Source organism: Salmo salar, chromosome 08 (assembly GCF_965601325.2).
Source record: "Salmo salar chromosome 08, fSalSal1, whole genome shotgun sequence".
NCBI lineage: Eukaryota > Metazoa > Chordata > Actinopteri > Salmoniformes > Salmonidae > Salmo > Salmo salar.
Window position 1 is genome coordinate 21,806,680 of NC_138298.1, and position 26,834 is coordinate 21,833,513.

The following is a 26,834-nucleotide window of genomic DNA, read 5'->3' on the forward strand; positions in this document are numbered from 1 at the left end:
GTCGTGACCCAAAAACCACACCGGTTTAGAGGTATATGAGAAATGAGTTCGGGAGAAGAAGAAGAAGGATGGGGGTATATGGTGGGGAAAGGAGGAGCAGGAGAGAGAGCGTTGGGCTCTGTGTGTGTGTGTGTGTGTGTGTGTGTGTGTGTGTGTGTGTGTGTGTGTATGCATTGGGAGAGAGGCAGAGGAGAGAGCATGGGCTGTGTGTGTGTGTGTGTGTGTGTGTGTGTGTGTGTGTGTGTGTGTGTGTGTGTGTGTGTGTGTGTGTGTGTGTGTGTGTGTGTGTGTGTGTGTGTGTGTGTATTGGGAGAGAGGCAGAGGAGAGAGCATGGGCTGTGTGTGTGTGTGTGTGTGTGTGTGTGTGTGTGTGTGTGTGTGTGTGTGTGTGTGTGTGTGTGTGTGTGTGTGTGTGTGTGTGTATGCATTGGGAGAGAGGCAGAGGAGAGAGCATGGGCTGTGTGTGTGTGTGTGTGTGTGTGTGTGTGTGTGTGTGTGTGTGTGTGTGTGTGTGTGTGTGTGTGTGTGTGTGTGTGTGTGTGTGTGTGTGTGTGTGTGTGTGTGTGTGTGTGTGTATGCATTGGGAGAGAGGCAGAGGAGAGAGCATGGGCTGTGTGTGTGTGTGTGTGTGTGTGTGTGTGTGTGTGTGTGTGTGTGTGTGTGTGTGTGTGTGTGTGTGTGTGTGTGTGTGTGTGTGTGCGTGTGTGTTGGGAGAGAGGCAGAGGAGAGAGCATGGGCTGTGTTTATGTGTGTGTGTGTGTGCGTGTGAGTGTGTGTATTGGGAGAGAGGCAGAGGAGAGAGCATGGGCTGTGTGTATGTGTGTGTGTGTATTGGGAGAGAGGCAGAGGAGAGAGCATGGGCTGTGTGTGTTTGGAGGGAGGGAGGAAGAGAGAAGAATGAAGCAGTGAGAGGAGGAATCATAAAGTACATGTAGCTTGGTCTAGACAGGTTTCTTGTTAGCGGGGCTTGGCTAGCCCTGCGGAGGCTAGAGGTTAATTTGGTATCTGCTGCTGTGTTAAACTAAGGTCAGTGCTACAAGTCCTTAAATCATAAACAAGAGTAGTAAAAAGTCTTGTATACACCTAGGCACAGGTTAATGAATATTCAATTAGCTGTTTTTTTTCTTCCCCCTGTTGCCGTCTTTGGGAATCGGGGGCTAGTGTGTAAATAGGATTTTGCCAGGGAAAAATACATCTGATATCCCTTTGGTAGGCACCAAAGACAATAACGTCCTATGTCTTTGGACAAATTCTACATTCATTATAGAGATGTACAGTAGAGAGCACCTTCAATTTGAATTGAATTTATAGTTATGGATGTTATGTTATGGCTGCCGTGTGGCTCAGTTGGTAGAGCATGGCACTTGCAACGCCAGGGTTGTGGGTTTGATTCCCATGGGGGACCAGTATGTAAATGTATGCATTCATTCCTGTAAGTTGTTTTGGATAAGAGCGTCTGCTAAAACGTAAATGTACTGTTGTCTCCCTCTCATTGTATTGGCACACATTCTTAACTAGAATGGCTTGGAGCCATGAATTCAGCTTGTTAAGTCATACTGAATTGAAATACATGGTCAACGGTCATGTAGAAACACATGGGTTAGGTCTTCTTCTCCATCATCATTGTATCTCGGTGGGGAATTTTCTAATATCACCTCCGGTGTGAACCCAACCTGCCCGTGTACGCCCTCTGCCTTTGTGTGGCAAATCATACCCTTAGAATGACATGTCAGAGAGGTATCATCAGAAAAGCCATCCAAGCTTTATATATATTTTAGCTATGTTTTCATTCCAACTCTGTGCAGAATTCATACAGAAGGGAATGCTACCTGTTGAAATGAAGAAGCCAAGACAGATTCACATTCATTACAGTGACTTGCCGTGACCCAAGCTCCCTCCACATTGTGTATCAGAAGCTTAACCGATCACACTGACCATTACGGGGGGGATATTGAAAGTTGAAAATGGCAACCTCTAATATAATAACTATGTGCTGTGGCCAGATGGGGCTACTCTTTGCTCTGTCTGACCAGCCTAGTATCTATAACAACAGAGGTCGGCTCAAATGGACAGCCAGCGAGAGCAACAGTCGATTCTCAGACAAATCCCTCCCTCTCAACCTAGAGACCCCTAACCCCAAGAGAAAGGGCTGCGAAATGGAAAGATTATGGTGGTGAGAGATGCTGTTGTTACTTAGGGGTTGGAGGGATGGAGAGAGAGAGGGGAGGTAGGGAGAGGTTGAAGGTGAGAGGAGGTGGGAAGAGGTGGGGGGCGGCCCTCCATCCTTCCATCCCTCTAGTGTCCGCAGGCAGGATGGATGGAGAGCGGGGGAAAGGAGGGGGGTTGGGTGCAGAGCGTCTAGACTGAGTTGACCCTCCGAGGCCAGGTTTTCTCTCCAGGTCAGGCTGGATATGAAGGGGGATAATGGAAAACCTCAAGGGAGTTTTCAACTGAAAAACAGATTGCCTGCTGGCGTGGTCTTGTTCTATCCCAATACTAATCCCTTACTGTATAGAGGTAATCGCTTGGAAGTGATGGGCAACGGTCCCCCTTGATCAGAAAAGGACCATGGAAACCACAGCTGCCACCTTCACTATCTTCCCAGATACCTGGATGTCTTTAGTCTGGTGCTGGGATGGTGTGATGTTATGAAGGCCAGTTCCATTCACTGGTGGTGCTCTTATGATTTCATCCAAGGTTTGCCTGTCTCTCCATACTAGGAGATATAACAATAACTGTCATCCACCAAGGCTACTGTGGTGGACAGGTCACTGCGTCAGTTCAGATGTAGCACTATTGATATAGAAATACAGTGCCAAGTGTAAACAGGTGGATAAAAGATGAAAGTATTTCTAGAATGCATTTACAAGCCCCTGCGAGATATACAATACTAGATTACCTGCAGAAACACAATGTGCATAATATGCATACTTCAATGCTTTTGTAGTTTATTCCTCCTTATTATTTCCAGTCCAATGACACATCCGACTGACTTCCTCTTAATGAGTCAGCGGTGAGCGTTGACGGTTGACAGCGGTGCGCTGGCCCCCAAGGCCCTCCGGTGAGCCGGGCAAGGTGCGAGGCGGGGGAGGTGGAGTGTAGTCACTCCCTGTAATTTGGGAGGAAATCCACCGAGACATTCTGAGAGAGAGAGAGAGAGAGAGATGAAAGCCCCTTCTCTTTTTCCGCAGCCACCAAGCTCCAACCGCCGACAGCCAACCGGCTGCCTGAAAGAGAGGCTAACAGAACACAGCCTGCCTGGTTGGTATCCCCCAGGGGTTAGTGCTTGGACCGGCTCAAATCAGCCTAGCCCTGGAGGCATGTTCTCTCCCTCAGGAACAGTGGGACCACAGACAGCCAGACAGTCAGTCAGTCTTCCCCCACCCTCCACCGCATAGCAGCCCAGGAGCGGGCCAGCCAACACGGGGCTGGATCCCTTGGGATCCCCCTCTTAGTGGGAGAGTGCTTGCTGGAGCTTTACTCCGAGTGTCTGATTCAGTCTGACGCCCTCCCATGTTTCTTATTTTACTCTGGCTATGACGTTGATCTCTCCATTTGTGGCATCTTCTGAAGTGGTGGGTAGTAAATGAAAGCTGGTGCTGTAGTTCTGTACCAAATCAAGTGTTACTACAACACAAAGTCAATCACTGTGATAAAGAAAGCTGGCGCTGCCTTATCATTTAGTAATAATACTATGCTTCCAAGGACACCAAGGGTTCCCCTATTTTACATTTAAAAAAAATAAGGTAACAATCAAGCAACAATTATGTAATAATCCACAGTAAATTTAAGATCTCATATAGAAAACGACAGTATGAGATTTACAGTATCAATCAATCAATCAATCAATCAATCAATCAATCAATCAATCAATCAATCAAATTCATTTATAAAACCCTATTTACATCAGCAGATGTCCCAAAGTACACAGAAACCCAGCCTAAAACCACAAAGAGCAAGCAATGCAGATGTAGAAGCACAGTGGCTAGGAAAAACTCCCTATCATCACATGATCAGGTTGCCCATTTGACTAGAATGTAAGCTACCCGCATGACGCTAGTCGCCAGCCATGCAACCGAAGTGTTGAAAACAGAGAGTGGTTGTGCTTTTGTCAGACCATCGCTAGACAGAGGGATGGTGAATGGATTGATGGTGCTTATACAAGGAGCCACTCCATCGGCAGGCCATAAATATGCATCGTGACATTTGGAACAAAGCCTTCTCGTCCTGCTTTCATTATGAGCCCCTCTGCCTAGCTGCATCCCGTAACATATCGCCATACTGTCACACCTTGTGTTTCATTGCCTATCTCTCTGTTCATCACCCTGGCTGAGTTACCTCGAGATGTTGGCAAGTGATATGAAGATGGTGGAGTCGCCCAATGCTCTGTGAATGAATGGACAATAGGGAGCAGGAATTTCAATATTGATAGAGAACAAATTATTTGGGAGGTTGTACACTGTGTTTTGTTTTCCTCTCGATGTGGTGACGACATGCGATGCAAACACGCTTGTTACTGATTATGAATTTACCTAAGAGTGGCATTTCAGGATCAAAAGAGGCTCTGTACATATCAGTATGTATTTGTGGTTGGTTGACTGTATAGTTCATGGGATCAACACAGTGTAGTCAGATACAGTGAGGGAAAAAAGTATTTCATCCCCTGCTGATTTTGTATGTTTGCAGGATTTCAGTCCTTCACGTCGTAGTGTGTTACCAGATGTTTTCTTGGTGACTATGATCCCAGCTGCCTTGAGATCATTGACAAGATCCTCCCGTGTAGTTCTGGGCTGATTCCTCACCGTTCTCATGATCATTGCAACTCCATAAGGTGAGATCTTGCATGGAGCCCCATGCCGAGGGAGATTGACAGTTCTTTTGTGTTTCTTCCATTTGCGAATAATCGCACCAACTGTTGTCACCTTCTCACCAAGCTGCTTGGCGATGGTCTTGTAGCCCATTCCAGCCTTGTGTAGGTCTACAATCTTGTCCCTGACATCCTTGGAGAGCTCTGGTCTTGGCCATGGTGGAGAGTTTGAAATCTGATTGATTGATTGCTTCTGTGGACAGGTGTCTTTTGTACAGGTAACAAACTGAGATTAGGAGCACTCCCTTTAATTAAGAGTGTGCTCCTAATCTCAGCTCGTTACCTGTATAAAAGACACCTGGGAGCCAGAAATCTTTCTGATTGAGAGGGGGTCAAATACTTATTTCCCTTATTAAAATGCAAATCAATTTATAACATTTTTGGCATGCGTTTTCCTGGATTTTTTGTTGTTGTTATTCTGTCTCTCACTGTTCAAATAAACCTGCCATTAAAATTATAGACTGATCATTTCTTTGTCAGTGGGCAAACGTACAAAATCAGCAGGGGATCAAATACTTTTTTCCCTCACTGTAGAGGAACCTGAGTTAATAGCTCCCTGCACCAACAGTATAGCATTTAGAACACTGGCTGGCCTTTTTCTCCAAACACCTCATTGCTTTAGAAAGGAATAAATATCTTAGACAGGCAGCCAGGAGCTGTTCCTTTCAAATCCCACACATCTCTCTCTCTTTTGCTCTCTCTCTCTTTCTTTTTCTCTCTCTCGCACTTGTTCTCTCTGTCTCGCCCCCTCCTCTCTTTCTTTCTTTCTTTCTTTCTTTCTTTCTTTCTTTCTTTCTTTCTTTCTTTCTTTCTTTCTTTCTTTCTTTCTCGTTCATTCTTTCTTTCTTTCTCTAGCTCTCTCTTTCTCTCTTTCTCCTCACCTCTCTCTCATCCTCCTCTCTTTCTCTTTCATCCTCCTCTCTTTCAATCTCCCTCTCGCTCTCCTCTTTCTCTCTCTCTCCCCCTCTTTCTCCATCTTATCTCTCTCCCACTCTCTTTTTCTTACTCTTTCTCTCTCCCCTCTCTCTCTCTCTCTCGGTTGCCATTTGACCAGGAGTGCTTCCTGCCACAGAGGACCTGTGACTCAACAGACAGAGTACAGCAACATTCTCCACTCACCCTCATGAATATGCACGGAATTAAAACAGGAGCACTGACTATGTGGTACTGTGGCGGTTCCGGTTTGATTCTCAAGTCGCCATATCGACCAAAAAAAGAAGAGAGACTGTAGGGAAATATCTCGACGGTGTGGGGGGAAATGTTTAACACTCATTTCTTTATCCCTTTCACAGGAGTACCATGTTACAAGAGAAGTCCTCGCGGCGGTCCAGCATGCCCCGATAAATCTCAGCTGTCAGCTGGCAAGTGCCCAAGACACCGAGACGTTCTTTTCAGAACGTGCCAATCTCACAGAAGAGCTAGGACTCTAGAACCCCACCCCGAGTGCCAATGCTTCACCGTAATGGGGGGGGGGGGGGGGGGATTCTAGCGTCCTATCTCGATGGACTGGCAGACAAATGAACGCGGCCTTATCCCTTTATGTCGGCCATCACTGAGGTGGCGTTTCACACAAACCCCTCTGATGACCCAATCCTACCGACCCGGCGGTTAACCTCCGCCCGGCTCAGCCGGCGTGACACCGACAGAGTCCGTGCCACCCAGAGAGGAACCTGGGAGAAGAGACATACGACACAGTGTCAGCTTGTCTTCTGCTCAGGACCGCCGTGTGAGAATGGATTTGAAAATGAGACAGGATTTATGATGTCGTTCATCAGAATGAGAGTTAAGAATTCTTCTAGTCTTCACATAGATAAATGGCCAGGTGGCTGGAGCTGCTGAGTGGGAGAGAATATGGTGTTTGTGTGAAGATGCAACAGCACTCTCTCTAAATAGAATGCTTTGCCACACTTGGTTTTTGTTCACTCTATTTAAAGGTAGGGGGGTGAGCACACAACCACTTGTTTCTCAGAATGAGTCATGAATGGATCGGTCATTTGCCAAGCACACACACACACATACACTGAGTGTTAAAAACTTTACGAACACCTGCTCTTTTCATGACATAGACTGACCAGGTAAATCCAGGTGAAAGCTTTGATCCCTTATTGATGTCACTTGTTAAATTCACTTCAGTCAGTGTTAAAAAAATAAACAATTGTGCCAGCTATTTTGCTTAATAAAAGCAATTTTAAATGGTTTATACTTTTACTTTTGATACTTAAGTACATTTGAGCAATTACATTTACTTTTGATACTTAAGTATATTTAAAACCAAATACTTTTAGACTTTTACTCAAGTTGTATTTTACTGGGTGACTTTCACTTTTACTTGAGTCATTTTCTATTAAGATATCTTTACTTTTACTCAAGTATGATAATTCAGTGATTTTACCACCACTGCCTGTACTGTATGAGCACGCAACCACACTCGTACAATGCACGCACACACACACACACACACACACACACACACACACACACACACACACACACACACACACACACACACACACACACACACACACACACACACACACACACACAGTACTTGCATGAGCATATAATGCACACAAACAAACGCACACACACACACACACTATGCCTCAGGTCTTCCTTTTGAATGCAATATACCAGATGAATATCTCATTTATGTTGCAGTTTGGGTTTAATCAAACAAAGCTAATCAAAAGACGCCGATTCCTCCTCGTCCATTTCACAACACCACTTTCCCATAATCCTTCACTTTGTCTGCCTCTGAAATGGCACCCTATTCATTATATAGTGCACTGCTTTTGGTCAAAGGTAGTGCACCATATAGGGAAAAGGGGGCCATTTTGGACGCACCATTTGCCTTTTACAGTGTAATTTACCTAGTCCTGACAGCCAGCCCCCATACTGTCATTTTGACAAAGGCAGTCACCAACACTACCTATTTAAACGGTTCACGTTACCACATGACAATTGCCATGATCGTATAATAACGGATGTGTGCCAATGCCAAGTAGAGCTGGCTGGTAATGGGGCTCTAGCTCGGCCGCTTTTAATATTTGAATGTGTTTTCATTACAACAGCATGGAGCAGATAACCTTTCTGACGTCCAGGCAATTGTCTGCAAATGAATGAGATTACATGACAAGCAGTGAATGACAGAGAGAGCAGCTACCCAGGCAGCAAGCGGCTGCCAAGTGCCAACCCCCGCCAGTTATCTGATGGTAGCCTAGCAACAGATCCCTGACCTGGCTTTGACCTCCACCCGATAAGGTCAACACCTGAAGACAACGCCATTGGACGACTGGCTGGGGAGTGGGGAGGAGCCTGGGAGGAGTGTAGGTGGGCTGAGACAAAGGAACCACAGAGAGAACAATAGCAGACTCCCTGTGAGTGAGAGTGATCACGCTCCTCACAGCTCCTCACAGACAAAAACATGTCGGTGGCACATCTCACCTGCACTACCAGTGTTTTGTTACCCGTGTGTGTGTTATTTATCTTTGCCAGTGGAAGGTCAACATGAAAATACAATTAGTCAAATGTAAATATGAGTTAGAGACCGTTCGCACCACGATCCAGCTAATTAGCATTCATTTTCTTTCATGCATTACTATTTCTATTTAATTTACAGTCGCTGGTTACACGTAAATTATTTTAACGTTTCTAATTCACAGGTCTCCAGTTTCACACAGGTCACACGTTTTTCCTAAATATATCTTTATTCAGAAGAAGAAAAAAACTTGAAATGCGGGCAATATTTTGTATTTGTGAAAATAAATAGTGGGGGTCATAATTAGAGGGATGTTCTGGATAAGGAATGAATTGGCGCAACCACACACACACACACCCACACACACACACACACACACACACACACACACACACACACACACACACACACACACACACACACACACACACACACACACACACACACACACACACACACACACACACACACACACACACACACACACACACACACACACACTCAGTCAGTCAGTTCAACAGCAGCGGCACGGAAGTTAATCCAAATTGCGATAGCGGCAATATCCTATTAGGAGCATGGCAATAAAATCAAGCTGGGACTGGGAACACATTAGAGTTATCAGAACATGTTCAGCACGCTCCATTTACACAATGAACTGGCAGTAATCAGGGGGCTCTCTTCCCCTGACATACAGTAGGTACACACACACACACACACACACACACACACACACACACACACACACACACACACACACACAACGGGACACGTATCATACACTCAAACAACGGCATACAGTAATACACCAGTGTAGCACGTTGTATGACACACACACACTGCATTCAACATTATCAGTGTAACGTTATACAGAGATACAGTATATCATACAAAGGTATACACACACAATGAATTGAACCTAAATGAAAATCATCCCACGGGTGTTACCGTAGTAGGCCATACAGTACAGTACAGTATACATGTTAAGTAACCTTCTAGGGATGACCCTTCAACTAGACAGGACTGCCCCAGAGGCTAAAATAACTCTCTGAGTTGAAGGACCCACACTTGCCCCCCCCCACCCCCCTTGGGGCCTTAGCAAGACCTCTCCCCCAGTTCACCAGGGGCAACCTAGACTCCTCCTCTCTGTGTGTGTGTGTGTGTGTGTGTGTGTGTGTGTGTGTGTGTGTGTGTGTGTGTGTGTGTGTGTGTGTGTGTGTGTGTGTGTGTGTGTGTGTGTGTCTGCAGTATGGTGACTGTCTCCCTACTACAGGGGAAGTGTTGAAGGTCATAGGGCAGGAAATAGGCCACCTGCCTCTGTCACACAGTCGCAGAGAGAGAGAGAAAGTGTGCCTGTGTGTGTGTTTTGGAGGAGTGAGCGAAGCTACAGTATTAGACTGAACCAAAGCACGGTGGGTGGGGTGTTATGTAAGGCTCTGTCCCAAATGGCACCCTATTCCCTATATAGAGCACTACTTTTGACCAGGGCCCATAGTGTTCTGGTCAAATGTAGTTCATTGTGTAAAGAAATTAGTTGCCATTTGGGATGTGTTCTAAGTCATGTCCTCTCTCCTGTCCTGTGATATTTGGTCAGGGGAGGACAAGGCGAGGCGACAACGGCCCCTCTCTACGCCCAAACGTCCCCACCGGGGGTGAGAGCTCGGAAGGCCAGAGGGCAAGAGAGGGAGCGAGTCCACCTGCTTCTGTCAAACTGTCAGGCCAGCTAGCGAAGGGTGTGTGTATGTGTGTGTGTGTGTCCAGCGTCAGGCCAGGTGAAGGGAAGGGGGGGGGGACAGGAGGGAGCAAGAGGGGAGGGCAGCATGTGTGTGTGTCTGAGTGTGTATGAAGGACAAGGGGTGTGTGTGTGTGTGTGTGTGTGTGGTTTGGTTTTACTATCCTTGTGGGGACCAGAAGTCCTCACAAGGATAGTAAAACAAGGAAAAAGTGGGGATTTCTTTTAGATTGAGGTGTTAGGTTTAGGGTTACAATTACAGTTAGGGTACAATTAGGGTTAGGGGTTAGGTTTAGGTTTTTGGGGTTAAGGTTAGGGAAAGTAGGATTTTGAATGGGAATCAATTGTTTGGTTACTACAAGTATAGTAAAACAAACGTGTGTGTGTGTGTGGGGGGGGGGGTAAATGGAGTATTTGAGGTGTATGGAGTAGTTGGGGTGAGCAGGAGGGGAGCGGTGTATGGAGCAGTTGGGGTGTATGGAGTGGTTGGGGTGTATGGGGTAGTTGGGGTGTATGAGTAGTTGAGGTGTATGGGGTAGTTGGGGTGTATGGAGCATTTGGGGTGTATGGAGTAGTTTGGGTGTATGGAGCAGTTGGGGTGTATGGAGTAGTTGGGGTGTATGGAGTAGTTGGGGTGTATGTTGTATGGAGTAGTTGGGTGTATGGAGTAATTGGGGTGTATGAGTAGTTGGGGTGTATGGAGTAGTTGGGGTGTATGGAGTAGTTGAGGTGTATGGAGTAATTGGGGTGTATGGAGTAGTTGAGGTGTATGGAGTAGTAGTTGGGGTGAGCAGGAGGGGAGGGGTGTGTGAGCTACCAGCTCTCACAGTCTCACGTCAGAATTCAAACAAATGTAAGTTTAGGCATTAACTCCAAATGGTTAAGGTAAGGGTTAAGGTTAGGCTTAAAACAAAAATATAAAAAACAACTTTCTATTGATGGATTTGAACATGCCTTCCTTTGGATGCTTACGCCCATCCTCCATCCCTGTCCGCAAAGCCCTAGCAAAACCAAAACCTATGTGAAGGTAACAGTGCTCACTGTTGCCCCTAGTGGCCGGTTTCCATGGACGTCGAATACTGACTTGTAATCACAGGTGACCTGCCTGGTGTAAGGAGTGTGTGTCGGGGGGACAGGTGGCATATTCCGGAAAACCCTGGCACCAGCTACCTTGTGAGGATTTATCAGCCTGCGACAGTCGCGGCTGGACAGGGGACAGATGTTGCGGTTTACCCCAAGGCTAGGCTACATCCAGCTAGTGTTAGCCTAGCGCTATAGCTAGCCTAGACCAGGCCACATGGGACAGTTCGAATAGAGAGATGGAGAGATAGCAGAAAGTGGAGAAGCCAGGCTTATGCACCCTGAGACAGAAACTCCTCTTTATCCACCTCCCCCATCCTCCGCTGAAGCACCTGAAATTTCCATTTCGCTAACTGCCACGCCGCTGCAGGGAAGCATTTTAATAAGTCGTATTAATGCCAACTGACAAAATTAGCTGTTTTTAAAAGCAGCAGAACAACGGCAGTTATCAGTAAAGCTAAAGGAAATATAATTAGCTAAGGGGATTTTATTTCCTACAAACTGTGCTACTTATATTATATATTATGATATATTATTGAATCGGAGGAAGGATATTAGCTGTGACAGGTGTGATGAGGCCTCCCTGTTCGAGTTGTATTGAGTTTAGGCACTATTTCATATTTATGTATGTATGTAAATTCATGGGCAGTACTGACTGCGGCCTAGACATGGCAAATGTGTTTTGTGCCCATCAATAGATTCCCAAGTAATTAGAAAAGTGATTATGAATAACACTTACACTAATGAATTTTAAAAGCCACTTTTGATTGATTCACTTTCCCTACTCTGTTGTTTTTCTAACTTAGACATTTGACATAGATTGCGGAACCGTTGATAGAGCACGATGTCAGAGCTTTGACCTTTAGGTGCAACCCTGAGTGAGGTCATGCTGGCGTTGCCATGGCTACTATCAGCTGATTGTCTTGTTGCCAGCATTACCTCAGCGGCCTGGCATTGTTGGGGTCAGAGAACAGACTGTGACCTCGCCATGGTGACAAACCTCTACTCAGAGAACAAAAACATGACTGCGGCCCGCCACACTCTCTCTCTTCCTCTCTGTATCTCTCTTTCTCTCTCCATGAGTTGACATAGTTTATTGCGTCAAATGATCTGGATGAATATGTCATTGTCAATGAAGGCTTAGTTTCACTTGTTCATCAGGAGTATCATCTGTAAACTTTGTAATCACAACTTTCACAGATGTCTAACAGATTGCTCAATAAGATATAGGCTAAAGGCTACTAAAGTATATTTCATGTTTTATGGTGTAGATATAAAGTATGTTTTGATGTTTTAATATGTAATTACATGCAGTATTTTCTCAACAGCAGGAAAAGAAACGATCTGGCTTCAGACTGACTGTACAGTATGTAAATATAGAGAATGAATAGGATGGAAGCAACAGTGAACATTTAACCCCTCGTTTCCAACTATGCTGTGACCATGCTGGTCGTGGGTGGAGAGAGGGGTGGGCAGTCAACACCTGGTCCCCTGTTATGAGTGCTCAGTTGCTGGTGCAGGTGAAGCACACACCCCAGCTGTCCACACACACACACACACACACACAGATATTCATACATGCCTGCGCCTGTACTGGTGTCAGACACCCTATGGTTTAGTCCCTTTCAACACAACACAGGAGTGGAGAGGCTGGAGGTACACCAGAGTTCAACCTACTGCCATGCACATGCACAATGTACTGTGAATTTTCACTAACCTTGGATTTCCTCAACAGAACCTTTTATACAATAACACACGTTTCCATATGTGACGTTCGGCCTATACATACACTGCATGGCAGATAGGGCGGCAGGTAGCCCAGCAGTTAGAGCGTTTGAGCTAGTAACGGAAAGGTTGCTGGTTTGAATACCCGAGGTGACAAGGTGAAAAATCTGCCGATGTGCCCTTGAGCAAGGCACTTAACCCTAATTTGCTTCATGCGTGACCGTACTACTAAGGCTGACCCTGTAAAACAATACATTTCACTGCACTTATCCGGTGTATTTGCACTTATCCGGTGTATTTGACAATAAAAAAGATTTTTACAAAATAAAATTCACAATAGAATATACTCATTCCTTAGGCCTCTTTCTTGTAGTTCTAATGTGGTCATGTGACTCGCATGTGTTCTCTACATATGTCTACTGATTACTGTTACTTGACTAGGACTTGTCCAGCTTCTCTCTGGACCTTTATGATAGATAATAGACATTTTAATCATGTTATGCTCTTTCCTAATTAGAAAAATGCAAAGTGGCCGTGTCACCTGTGGACATGATACAGGCAGTCCAGCCAGGAGGGCTAATTTGGGCTTCTGCTAATTGCCACGGTAACGAGCCTCCTGCGCCTCTCATAATCTGCATCTCAAATGGCCCCCTGCTTCCTATAGAGTGCACTACTTTTTGACCAGAGCCATATAAGCCCTATTGGCTCTGGTCAAAAGTAGTGCACTCTATAGGGAATAGGGTGGCATTTAGGACTATTCTCTCAGAGGGAGGAGGTGGCAAGGGATGGAGGGATGAAGACACAGCTCTCCTCACACACCGAGAGGTGTGAAAGAATGTGCCGGGCCAAGTGAACACAGCCTGCAGGAGTCCAGCAGCAGGAAGAGAGACGGGACAGGCTGCGCTGTGAAAAACTCAACCCAACGCCACCACCGCGAGGGAGAGGAATGGAGATTGAGATTTTTAACGTTATTAAATGTATATGATATGACCCAACGTGGAAATGCAACAAATGAAGGGTAAATCATGTAGTAATTTAGATGACATGATTTACAGAGGGATACGTTGGGGGTCAACTCAACTCTTAGGTAAACGCCATTGCTGTTACATGTACAATGTGACACAAAACACAACGTGGAAATGCAATAAAGTGTTGTTTTTTACTTTAGCAACAAACATTTTTCCACAGAGGAGAGTTACACTATTGTTGAGACCAGGGGAAGTTATAACAGCAGTTATTTACAGTTCATGTGACATATGGCATTGAAAAAAATAAAAACCATAGCAAGAAATTAAATGTGTGCATCTGTTGCCTAATGAATATGGAGGTTAGCAAGTGTGAAAATGAAAGGGTTCATTTCAAATGTATGTTTCATGCAAATTAATCATAATTATTTATTTGGGGAAACTGGGGATTTCCATTGGGCTTCTGAATTACTATTCAATCCATAATTTCATCAAATCAATAAATGTACATTTCACATTTTGAAAACATATTTATAATGTATGTGTAATATAAATAAAAAAACGAATACACTCAATATGAAAAATACTGTACTGATACTGTATTTCAGTATCTTTGCCTTATTTATTATTTATAGAAGTTATCAAATAAATCTTTTAAAAATATGTAGGGGTTTTGCAGTCAGCAATACACCCTGTAAGCTTGGGGGCACCTTGTCCGTTTCTACGCTGCTATCGCGGGCGAGCTCCTCTAGAGCGTGTGTGCGAGCTAGTGTGTGTGTGTCTGCTCTGCTGTTGCTGCCCTTTGATCCCTGCATTAGTGTTAGTTAGGGGCTCGGAGACACACTTACAGAGAGCAGCCATAGTCAAGACACGGCAACAACAACAGCACAGAACCCTCCTCCTGTGGTCCTATACCCAACAATACACTTTAAACCGCGAGGACAAGCCAGGTATACAGTCCCTGCCATCACTCTCGCCTACAATCTCAATGGGAAAAAACCTTTTTTCTTCTTATCCCTAAAACAAGGAGGAGAATGTGACAAAAAGGGGGAAAATGCCAAGGAGGAAGCAGGAGCAACCCAAACGCCTGCCTTCACGTAAGTCGTTTGCTGGTTTTGTGCAATTTTAATGGGTCTTCGTGTGTTTTGCGCAGTAGTTTAGGGTTAAAGAGGTGAAACAGACAAAGACACGGCGTAGGTTATTTCTCCTTTTTTTAGGTCTGAGCAAGGCAGCCATGTTGTTGGCGATGAGGAACGTTAGCTAGCCAGCGAGTGCATGAGCTGTACGTGGCTTTAATCGAGTATAATCGATAAAGGTCCCCTTTCCCCTAAAGGTTGCGGTCAGATAGCTTGTGTATCGGTTGTATATGGTATAATGTCTGAGCGTTTTCGTTTATCTGTCGGTGCGAGCGAGTCTCTTTCGGGGGAGAAAGGGGAGGATCTGAGAATCTGGCCGCAATAAAATGAAGGGTCAGTCGGATCAGACAAGCCAGACTCGGGGCTAACCATGCCTCAGTGTTCCTGGTAATAGCGCTATCTAGCAACGCTCGGTAGCTAACTTCACATTTCTGTTAATATAAACGTCTAACTTTCTCTCTCACCACTCAAAACGGGTGTATTGGTTCCCTCGGTAGGCGCTCGCTCTGTTTTTACGTCGAGTTCTTGAAAGTCCGGAGATAATTTTTGTTTGAAGCGGAGGTATTTTCTTCCGCCCAGTTCAGCGAGGTTCATGTCTGAATGCAGGCTATGTCAAAGCCATGGTCGGTCACCTGAAGTTCAGTTTTTTTCCCTTCCCTTTGCAGCCATTCATTGCAGACAGACTACGATCAATAACGCGGGCTAAGAGACGCGAAATGGCACTTTCCCCATTTCTCGTTATGTCGTTACTCCGAATGTACATCAGAATGTGCGATTTTGGTATATATATTGTTCATTTGACCCTGTGTAGCTTGGATGTTTAGATTGTGCTTTTATCAGTCCAATAATGAAAAGCTGCAATGACACACTTCGGCCGCTAGAGGATGACTTCTAGGTAGAATGTGTGGATAAAATGATCACAGAGGAATTGGCTTCGTGTGGCAATTTCCCCTGCTGTAGTGCAATGTCCTGAAGACCTGCGTAAGAACATGGCTTAATGAGTTATATTGGTATGCAAATGTAATTAATCTCATAAATCAATGATGACTTAATGAATGTACCATAATGACACAGTGTAGTCTTTATTAAATGTCAAACAATGCAACTGTTCAGTGCTATTACTAGCTGTGATCAAAAGGGGATTTGTATACTTTGTTGTATAAAGTATACAAAATTTGGAAACGGTGGAGTAAATATCAAATTAGCGTTTGTAGTGCCATATTGTGAGCTATTCGTGTCCAATCCTTCCACGTGTGAGTATTTAGGCTACTACAAACGTCCATATACCCAGTCCCAGAGCCACAAAACATCCCCAAAATAAGACCGTTCTCTCCTCATCCACTGATACAGCGCTCAGGTGTTTGACCCAGAGTTGAACTTGGGAAATTGCGTCGGGTTGGCTGGGTGAGAGAGCAGTAGTGAGAGAGTGATATTTGGACAGCAAGCTCTCACTCACATGTTACTGACGGCGAAGGTACCTACCTACAAACGCCGCTGGAGTGGACGGAGCAGGTCATGCTCTGTAGCCTATAATGACATCAGTGGAGGCTGGCGGGAGGAGCTATAGGGGGACGGGCTCATTGTAATGGCTGCGATGGAATAAATAGAATGGTCAAACGTGGTTTTCTTATGTTTGATTCCATTCCAGGCATTACAATGAACCCGTCCTCCTATAGCTCCTCCCGCCAGCCTCCTCTGACTGACGTACCACACAGTACCCTGGGGCTCCAACTATTTAGTTATATGGGTTAGGTCACATGTAAAACTCATTCCACGGAGGGCTGAGTGTCTGTGGGTTTTCGCTCCTCCCTTGTACTTGATTAATGAATTAGGGTCACTGATTAGTAAGGAACTTCCCTCACCTGGTTGTCTAGGTCTTCACTGAAAGGAAAAACCAAAAACCAGCAGACACTAGGCCCCCCATGGAATGAGTTTGACACCCCTGGTTTAAGTAATGTTATAGACATGTTACATCATGTAATAGCCTATTGTATGCATCAATTACAGGATTTCATATAATAACGAAGAGAAAGCCTTTTCTCTTTAAGAAGTTGTGGCCAATATTTTACTTCTCCCCCCATTCAGTCACAAAACTGATACAGGACAACCTTTATTTATTAAGTCAGTGCCACTTCACCTCATTGGCCGACTGTCTGTTTGTTTTCATTGTTCAGCTAACAACACCTACACCGATTGGTCACGTGCCAGGAACAAGCACAATATTAAAGTTCAGATGTCTGCATCTGTACTGAGGCCCTGTGGTGAAAAGAGCACGAATACACATATCCTTTAAACTACTGAAGGTGCTTTATCTTAACCCAGACACATGCAGGTCTAGATATTTGGGGTTGTGTACTCTGCTCTGTGCAGGCCAAGCGTCATGCTGTGTATATTAGCATACATGGCGTGTGAGAGAGGGTACACACACGTACACACACATACTCACAAGCTGGCCATGGAGGTCACAGTACAGTACAGCGCCCTCACTCAGACAAGTAAACATGACCTTTGGCGCCACAATGAAAACGGCCACTCTTTATGATTTTGGTACGCGCATGATTATGTATGTTGAAATCTATTGGCCGATTACTTACTGTAAATATTGACGGTAAAATTATCACTTGGATAAAGCATAGAGATTTTTACATGTAAAAGTAGTACCCTTTTATTTACTTGTAGATTATGCTGGAGGTCGCTTTTGAAATATTGTCAACGCAAGCAGCATTCTTTCAGGCCCAGAGGTTTCTAGGTCATTGGTCATACTTATGTTATGTCACCAAATATTACTTCTAAAACCTCTCTCTACTCTTGATCATTTTGCAACCATTCTGAATTAGCTTTAGGCTATAGGGCCTATCTGCTGAATAAATGTCGAAGTAGGCTTAAACTCAAGATATGGATACGAATTGTAAGCTAAAAATAAACGAGAGAGAGAGAGACCCGATCAGGAATGGCAAAAGGTCAGGGGCACTGGGAGAGCGAGAGAGGGAGACATTTTCTTCTCTCCCTGTCTCCTCCTCTGCTGGTTCCTCAGGTTATCTGCATTTGAAATGGAGGGATTTTAGCCCCTGCCTCTACACGACCGACCGAGTGCTCTTCTCCTTTCCTCCTCACCACCAGCCAATGGCTGGGTGGTTCTGTACCTTACTGTAATGGCGGGTCACTGGCGCCCTTCCACTTTCTATGATTATAATGACCTTGGCGGGGCCGGGGCTTGAAAACATTGGATTAAGGGGAAAGGAAAATGAGGGGAGGTTTCCATTTTGCTCTTGGCATCAAATTTGTGGGGAATTTCTGCCAAGAATCCCCCTCCGCCACTTTCCACCCCCCACCACCCCTCAACTTGACGGGGCGCGGGCTCTCATGGACCGCGGTGTCTGCTGACTGGAGCTGAAGCGAATAATGATACACAGGCTTTCACTTAGAAATGAATTAAAGGGCAGGAGGAAGGTGGTGGGATGCCTCCTTCAGCATACGCTTACATGGAGGGGAGTTTGAGACCCACCGCGTTCAACACCATTCCGATTCAGTGGGTAGGCCTAAAACTGGCCCCATTCAGTCTCTCCGTGACTTGATGGAGTATTGAATGGATAGTAATTGGGAGGCCGCTACAGCGGTTGATCTTAAATGAAAGTTGGTGGGGTAAGTTAACTTTATAATGGGCCTGGTTCCAGAGAAGCTTCTGGGGTTTGATCAATACACATTTAAAATGTGTTGTTGCTTTCTGCGTCAAACAGGTGGCTGGCTGGCAATACCAAGGCCTGCAGGTATTGTCAGGATTCCAATGGGCATCCACTAAGGTTGGGCGGTATGCAGATTTTCATACTGTCATACTGTTTCTGTACCAACCATTACCGAGTCAAAATATATAGGCAACTTATGGTAGAGCAAATTAACATTCAATTCTCTGGCAACAGCTCTGGTGGACATTCCTGCAGTCAGCATGCCAATTGCACGCTCCCACAAAACGTGTGGCATTGTGTTGTATGACAAAACTGCACATTTTAAAGTTGGATTTGATTGTCCCCAGCACAAGGTGCACCTGTGTAATGACCATGTTTAACCAGCTTCTTGATATGTCAGGTGGTTGGATTATCTTGGGAAAGGAGAAATTCTCAATAACAGGAATGTAAACAAATTTGTGTACAACATTTGAGAAAAATCAGCTTTTTGTTCATTTGGAACATTTCTGTCATTTTCTATTTCATCTCATGAAGCATGGGACCAACAATTTACGCGTTAATATCTTTGTTCAGTGCATATTTAACTTACCATAAAAAAAGTGGCGTAGCATGCATCCCCCAACCCTCAAACATTGAAAAAAAATAGATATTCTTAATTGTTTTTGAGGTTTTGAAAATCATTCGGCGGTATTTCAAAATACCCCAGTGTACGGTATAAATGGTATATCGCCCAAGCCTAGCATTCACTGAGAATCCCTCCAATTCATTCAGAATGCTCTTTTGAATCAAGGTTGTCAATGAGGTGACACTTCATTTAATTTCCAATGCCCTGAGTAATTACAGAAACATGTCTGATAAGCAACTCGCTTCACAATAACTTCAGGGGGCTACTTGTGAGTAATTAACTCTGTTTTGGACACACTTTTCATCAAGTGTCAAACTCACTAGAGGTACTAAGCAGGTAATTTAAGCTAGGATTTCTTCATGCCCAACAAAAGGGACTCAGGGAAGCATAATATGCAAATCTCCTAAAGTAATTATTTAGGGATGTCCATTGCCTTCCCCCATAATACTTATTCAGTTAGGCTTAATTAGAGCGGTTTCTTGACAAAGATCCAGGGATGACTTCGCCACCTGATTGTCGTCCATGACACTTGATCTGGTCTCTCTCGAACGACATCTTCAGCGTGCCCTCTGTATTTTACATTGACCTAATTTAACAGAGAACAAATGAAAGGTCCACCATGTCCACTAGGAGGCCTAAAAATATATCACAAAAGTTACCAGCAATCTGTTCCACACAGTTCCTACCTGGTCTCAATCAACCCCCCCCCCCCTTCCTACTCCTCCGTGTGGAATGGAAGTGCCTTAGCCTTGGTAACGATTTTCTCCATGTTGACAAGCCACAACAGGGAGATGTACAGCTTCGGAGAGCAGCCCTTTGGCTAGGACGTAGCCCCGGCACTGAGTAATACCAATCTCACAGGAGTAGCACAGGCTCTCAGTTGGCCGCAGTTCATAAGGAACTGCGAACAGCTCGCTGGTGCAGCTGGGAAAGACAGAGGGGAAGAGAGAGGGAGAGTACTGGTGGTGGAGGTGGGGAAGCTGCTAAGAGCTCTGGGCGGTTTTCTCTGTTGTACCACACAAAGTGCATCTAGGGCCCTGCAGGACAGGCCTTTAACAGGCGTGAGGGATGTAGAGATATAGAGAACGAGAGAGAGGAGGGAGGTCTGGGGAGCAGGAAGCTCTAGTCGGCCAGTTGTGCCAGACTGCTGCCTCTGCTTCTAAACAGGGATGTGATTTATTATCGAGGCTCATTTCACTCTTAAAAGAGAGATGGAAATGACATCGCAGAGAATTAGAGAGGTCTCCTCAATTGTCTCTGAGAAGAAAGCCATAGCTGTAGGCGTGGGGATATTTCGGAGCATGTGGTACGCGTCTAACTGGTGCGTGAAATCAGAGGAGGGTTTTTGCTTAGGTTGGCATAGATTTTTCTTTCCTTTGGTGGTGAGGCCTTTTTAGTTTAGATAGTGGATACTGATTCGGTCACTGCGTTTGATGGCCCTTGCCAAGGGGCCAGTCTTGGTTGCCCTGTATAGCCAAATAACTGCACTCCACTCTCTATGTTGCCAGGTTTGAAATACATGGTACTTTTATGTAGCTCTACTGTCTTGATGTATGTTGTTGTTAGGGGGGCTTAAAATGGCTCTCGTCCAACACGCTGATCTTGTCGCCCTGGCGGAGAGCACTCTAGCACGGCGGAGTGCTAATGTCATGACCTCACTTCCTGTGTGGGTGGAAGCGAGGCCAGGAGGCCCCCACACTTGCCAGGCTCTTGTTAGCCTTTGGCAGCAGCAGCCAGGCAAACTCTGTCCTCTCTGGTCTGGAAGTCAGTACTAGGCTTAGGCAGTATCCAGATTTTCATACCATCATACTGTTCTTCTGCCATCCTGGGATTTACGGTATCACGGCATAGCACACAAGGGGACGCTAAAAAAACGCAAAAATGCCCGTTGCACATCTATTACCAGAATTAGCTGTTACGCCCTGACTGTAGAGAGCCTTTTTATTTCTCTATTTGTTTAGGTCGGAGTGTGATTTGGGTGGGCATTCTAGATGATGTATTTCTATGTTGGCCTGATATGGTTCCCAATCAGAGGCAACTGTCTTTCGTTGTCTCTGATTGGGGATCATATTTAGGCAGACTTTTCCCACTGGGTTTTTGTGGGATCTTGTTTTTGTATAGCTACTGTGAGAAGCCTGCAGAACTTTACCTTCGTTTTGTATTTTTCTTTGTTTTGTTTGGTGTTCATCTATTAAAAGTAAGATGTACGCTTACCACGCTGCACCTTGGTCTCCTTCTTACGACGAACGTGACATTAGCACAAGTAATAGCAAAGTCACATAGACGCTTTTAGCTGAATGCTAACAAGCGAAAAACGGACAAACTAATTGCAAAGACAGGAAAATCCAGCTCATAAAGTTATTTGAAGGAAGAACAGCATGTGTACACAAAGCAGAGGGGGGGAGAAAAAAACGGTACTAGGAAGCACAGGGAAAAAATAGCAGCTGAACAGAACTTGCCAAGAAATCTTTGACTTCTCAAACATGGCAGAAAGCCGTCATAAGTTACCTGATGGCAAACATTTAGTAGTGAATTGCATACAAGATGAACTTCCTGAACACCTCCTGAAGTGGTCAGACAGTTCTGAACACAAACACACCACAAAGCCACTTTTGTGCATCTAGGCACGTCTTTTCAATGCCATCTTCGTATTCTGATAGCAGAAGTCGCATGTAAGTGTCAAGTGTAGACACGGCCAGAGACTCGCCGATAGATATTAAACGCTATGGACTCACCAGCTCCAACTTTCTCCCGTTGTGCTATTTACAAACGCATGACAGGCTGAACTGTTCTGGGGAACTATGGTAAGCTTCATAATGTAAAATAATGTGACCGGTGAAATGAAGAGCACAATCTGCTTTTTCTCCTAACGTATTGCACTCCTAACGTATTTGACCGCATGTATAAACTTAAAAAGTAGCTACAAATATTCACATTTATTTTTAAACTTCAAAGACACCGTTTTGACGGTATTGAAAAACTATCCCGTGGCTTTTTCCAAATACCCCGGTGTACGGCATGTACGGTATACTGCCCAAGCCTAGTCAGTACCTCTTTCCACAACACTGTACTGTACAGTTAGGTTGAGCAGCGAAGAGCGAGACTGCCACACTAATGCGTTTAACTAGCCAGGCTAACAGCTGCGTCTGGCTGCTTTGTGGGGGGTTTTGGGGCCGTTTCATTGCCGCGGGGAGATTCAAAGTGCCAGGAACGAACGGGGCAGGACAGAGGGACCGAGGCAGTCAGGCCAGGCAGATGCAGAGTAGTGGAACCACACGGTATGTAAGGCTCTCAAGGGAAACAATATATCACATCCGCATCCAGAGAGCGTTTGGCTGTGTTACAACAAAGCACCACTCCAGACCAGATAAGTTAAATTCATTGACGTGAGGTCATCTCTGTGAAAGCCATTGTCAGTGGCGGGCGGGGCGAGTGGAGGTTATTTACGACGCTGAAATGCAGGTGAGTACCTGGCGCTGATGGTTCTGTGGCTGCCACGTGCGGAGAATGCCCTTCCATTTGGCACAATGCAGATGACTTCACCACGTCTTCTGAGTGAACCGCTGTGACCTTGAGGTAGAGAAGCTCAGGTTCTCTAGCGTTATCCCATTGTTGTCTAAACAAGGGCATTTTGCCGTCTGATTCGTCCTCATCGCAGTAACGAGATGAGTGCATTATTGGCCGTCTAGTACTAGACGAGTATCATTCATCATGACAGCTAAGACATTCTAATTAGCCAGATATCTCGTCATCAACAAAATGGAGACAAATTCCCCCCAAAAATCTGGAAATCAGGATAGCTTCTAAAAACCTTTTGGTGAGTTGATAATGAACAGGGTTTAGTTGGACTGATCTGTCAGTATTGCCTCTTTCCGTTCCTGAGTTCCCGGTGTGTTCTCAATGGACAAGTCAGTCAGTTGTTGGTTCAGATTGCTAGGGCTGCATCACCATATGCCACCCTATTCCCTACATGGGTCCTAGTCGCAGGTAGTGCACTATATAGGGAATAGGGTGCCATTTGGGACACAGCCTAGGTCATTAATCCCTGCACTCTACGGGGAGTGGTCAGCACCAGATGTATTGACACTTCTTACCAGAAGGTTTTCTAGATTAGCGACAAATCCTCCCTGAAAAAAAAAAATGCTTAAAAACCTAATTTGGCACGCACAGCCAGACTTTGTGTTCGTCAACTCTGGGCCAAAGGAAGCATCCCAGCAATCCCTCCCTCTTCTTTTCCCTCTCCTTCTGGTCCTTTGGCCAGAAACCGCCTCGTCCTTTTTTGGCGGAAGTACATTTTGTTGTTCTCGTGTAGCATCTCTTGTGAGAGCCAGTGGATTGGCCTTGATGACCCTCCCAGTCAGTGATGAGGTCTTCAGAAACAAGACCGCTCCAACCCACTGTACCCGGAGGGCTTAAGTGATGGTTGTCATAGCGATCGTTATGCCGCAGAGAACGGCCTCTCTCCCGGGTGAAAGACAACGACAAGGCTTTGAATGCTGCAGCTTTCAGGTCACAACCTGGTTATGACGGATGTGGATGGAACCAGAAAAGGCTGGATGGATATGGATGCAGTGCACACAAGACAAACAACAGACGTACATCAATGTCTGGTCTGTATAGATTTCAGGTCAGGATTTGAGATCGACATTATCTGCCACGCAGGACATGTCTTTTATACCTTGAAAGCGAGAAAATGCGAGATGGGTATTGGTCTGTTCCAAATGGCATCCAATTCCCTACATAGCCTACGGGCCCTGGCCAAAAGTAGTGCACTATATAGGGAATAGGGTGCCATTTTCGGATGTAGCCTAGGTGTGACGGGGAGCAGCGGAGGGCGAACAATGCCTCTTCATTCCCACTGGCTGCCCTGGCCAGGCGTTTTAACATGGAGATTGGAAACAGAAACAGCTCCCCCCCACCTCTTCCTCCCCTGGACCTGCATGCAAATGAAGGTTAGCCTCTCCTGCTGTGCCACTGCGATTCTTCCATCTTTTTTTTTCTCTCCCTTTTTCTAATAGACGCAAACTGGCTCTGGCTCCCCCCTCCACCACTATTCCTAGGGAAGAGGAAGAAGGGACCGGGACCAATCCTGATTACTGTCCCTGTCCTGAGTGACAGGCTAGAATCCAAGCAGGCACTGCCTCAGGCGCCTCTGCCAAACTGATGTCAACCCAATACCACCATAGAAAAAGCCATATTTTTTCGATTCATTCGCCCCCCCCTCAGCTCTCTATCGCTCAGCTCTTCACTCCATGCTCACTCACTCTCCCCAGCTCTCTCATACACACAGACGTACATAGTCTCTCTCTTACACACACACAGTGCCTCTCTCTCACACTGTCTCTTACACCCACAGTCAGTAACACACAGTTTGTCTTTCTCACACACTTTCTCACAACCACCCACCATCTCTCTCTCTCTCTCTCTCTCTCTCTCTCTCTCTCTCTCTCTCTCTCTCTCTCTCTCTCTCTCTCTCTCTCTCTCTCTCTCTCTCTCTCTCTCTCTCTCTCTCTCTCTCTCTCTCTCTCGGGGTGACTGGCTGTAGTGGGACCGGTCGACCGTGTTCTTGTGCCAGTGGGCTCAGTGTGATTTACACTGGCTGGCTGGAGGACCGTGCCCCCCCGTCTCATACCGTATGGCCCATACACACACTGCGCTCTGCTCTCTCACTCCTCTCTGTGTCTAAGTGGGCAGCCTGCCCCTCAGTGTGTGTGCCAGAATGTGACGTACTAGTGGTGCTAGCTATGTTAGCGTCATTGTGCTACTTAGAGTAAGCCCACCTCTTAGGGTCGTCACTAGTTACTACAGCCACAAAATCATAATTATGGCTAAACCCTGCCTATTTCTACAATGTATCTTCTTAAAATATGATTTTAAACCTAACCTTAACCACACTGCTAATCTTACGCCTAGCCTTAACCTTAAATTAATACCAAAAAGCGCGTGCTTGTTTTCATGAAATGATAAAGCCAACTTTGACTTTGTGTCTGTGGTAACTAGTGACAGCCACCTCTTAGTTCTTGACGTCAGTCCTCCTGTTTTACCATTCACAGGGCTGTATCTGTTCTGTTCTGGAACAGTGGTGTGTCGTGGCACACATATCTACTACAGGAACGTCTTGGCAAATTACCCTCAAAGTCATGATACCAAATTTATGGGATGGATGCTGGCAAGGTTCCCCTTTAGTAATTATTTATAGTCCTACATTTGAGTGTAATGAAGTGTTCACATACTGTACATAGGAACTCTACAGTAATATCGTACTGTAGCCTAAATGTAGGGTTTACCGGTACTGTGTTTTTGGAACAGTGAGTGAACTGTACTTAGGGCTGTTACGGTGACCGTATTAACGCCACACCGGCAGTCATGATTCATAACCGCAGTCACATTCCACGTGACCGTTGAGTCACGGTAATCTCCTCTTATGCACTCTGGTCATGCGTTGGTAGTACCCAACTCACTAACGATCATCAGGTTGCTAATCAAATCAAAATCAAATTGTATTTGTCACATGCGCCGACTACAACAGGTGTAGACCTTACAGTGAAATGCTTACTTACAAGCCTTTAACCCACAATGCAGTTTAAGAAGAATACCAACAAAAAAAAGAAATAAAAGTAACAAATAATTAAAGAGCAGCAGTAAAATAACAATATATAGCGAGGCTATATACAGGGGGTACCGGTACAGAGTCAATGTGCGGGGTCACCGGTGTTGAGGTAATGGAGGTAATATGTACATGTAGGTAGAGTTATTAAAGTGACTATGCATAGATAATAAGCAGAGAGTAGCAGCAGTGGAAAAGGGGGAGGGGTAGGGGGAGGGGGTGCAATGAAAATAGTCTGGGTAGCCATTTAATTAGATGTTCAGGAGTCTTATGGCTTGGGGGTAGAAGCTGTTTAGAAGCCTCTTGGACCTAGACTTGGTGCTCTGGTACCGCTTGCCTTGCACTAGCAGAGAGAACAGTCTATGACTAGTTTTTTAGGGCCTTCCTCTGACACCGCCTGGTATAGAGGTCCTGGATGGCAGGAAGCTTGGCCGCAGTGATGTACTGGGCCGTACGCACTATCCTTTGTAGTGCCTTGTGGTCAGAGGCCGAGCAGTTGCCATACCAGGCAGTGATGCAACCAGTCAGGATGCTCTCGATGGTGCAGCTGTAGAACCTTTTGCGGATCTGAGGACCCATGCCAAATCTTTTCAGTCTCCTGAGGGGGAATAGGTTTTGTCCTGTCCTCTTCACGACTGTCTTGGTTTTTGGTGATGTGGACACCAAGGAACTTGAAGCTCCCAAACTGCTCCACTACAGCCCCGTGCTCGGTCCTCCTTTTCCTGTAGTCCACAATCATCTGCTTTGTCTTGATCACGTTGAGGGAGAGGTTGTTGTCCTGGCACCACACGGCAGGTCGCTGACCTCTTCCCTATAGGTTGTCTCATCATTGTCAGGGATCAGGCATACCACTGTTGTGTCATCGGCAAACTTAATGATGGTGTTGGAGTCGTGCCTTGCCTCCAACTCAGAGCTCTATTGGCCCTCCATCAGGTCCTA

At 45.5% G+C, this 26,834-nt stretch overlaps 1 protein-coding gene across 4 annotated transcripts in view; it reads left to right on the forward strand.

Moving 5' to 3' along the window:
* Window positions 1-14,642: 14,642 nt before the first annotated feature.
* The window catches only part of LOC106610206 (zinc finger protein 827), a 115,697-nt gene continuing 103,505 nt past the window's right edge, over window positions 14,643-26,834 (forward strand). For 2 of the 4 annotated variants that reach the window (XM_045722759.2, XM_045722760.2), the window contains exon 1: window positions 14,643-14,941. In XM_045722759.2, coding sequence (XP_045578715.1) covers window positions 14,899-14,941 — 43 coding nt within the window. In that variant the 5' untranslated portion in view covers window positions 14,643-14,898. The remainder of the gene's footprint in view (window positions 14,942-26,834) is intronic. The other 2 variants (XM_045722758.2, XM_014209404.3) reach the window with 2 other exon arrangements.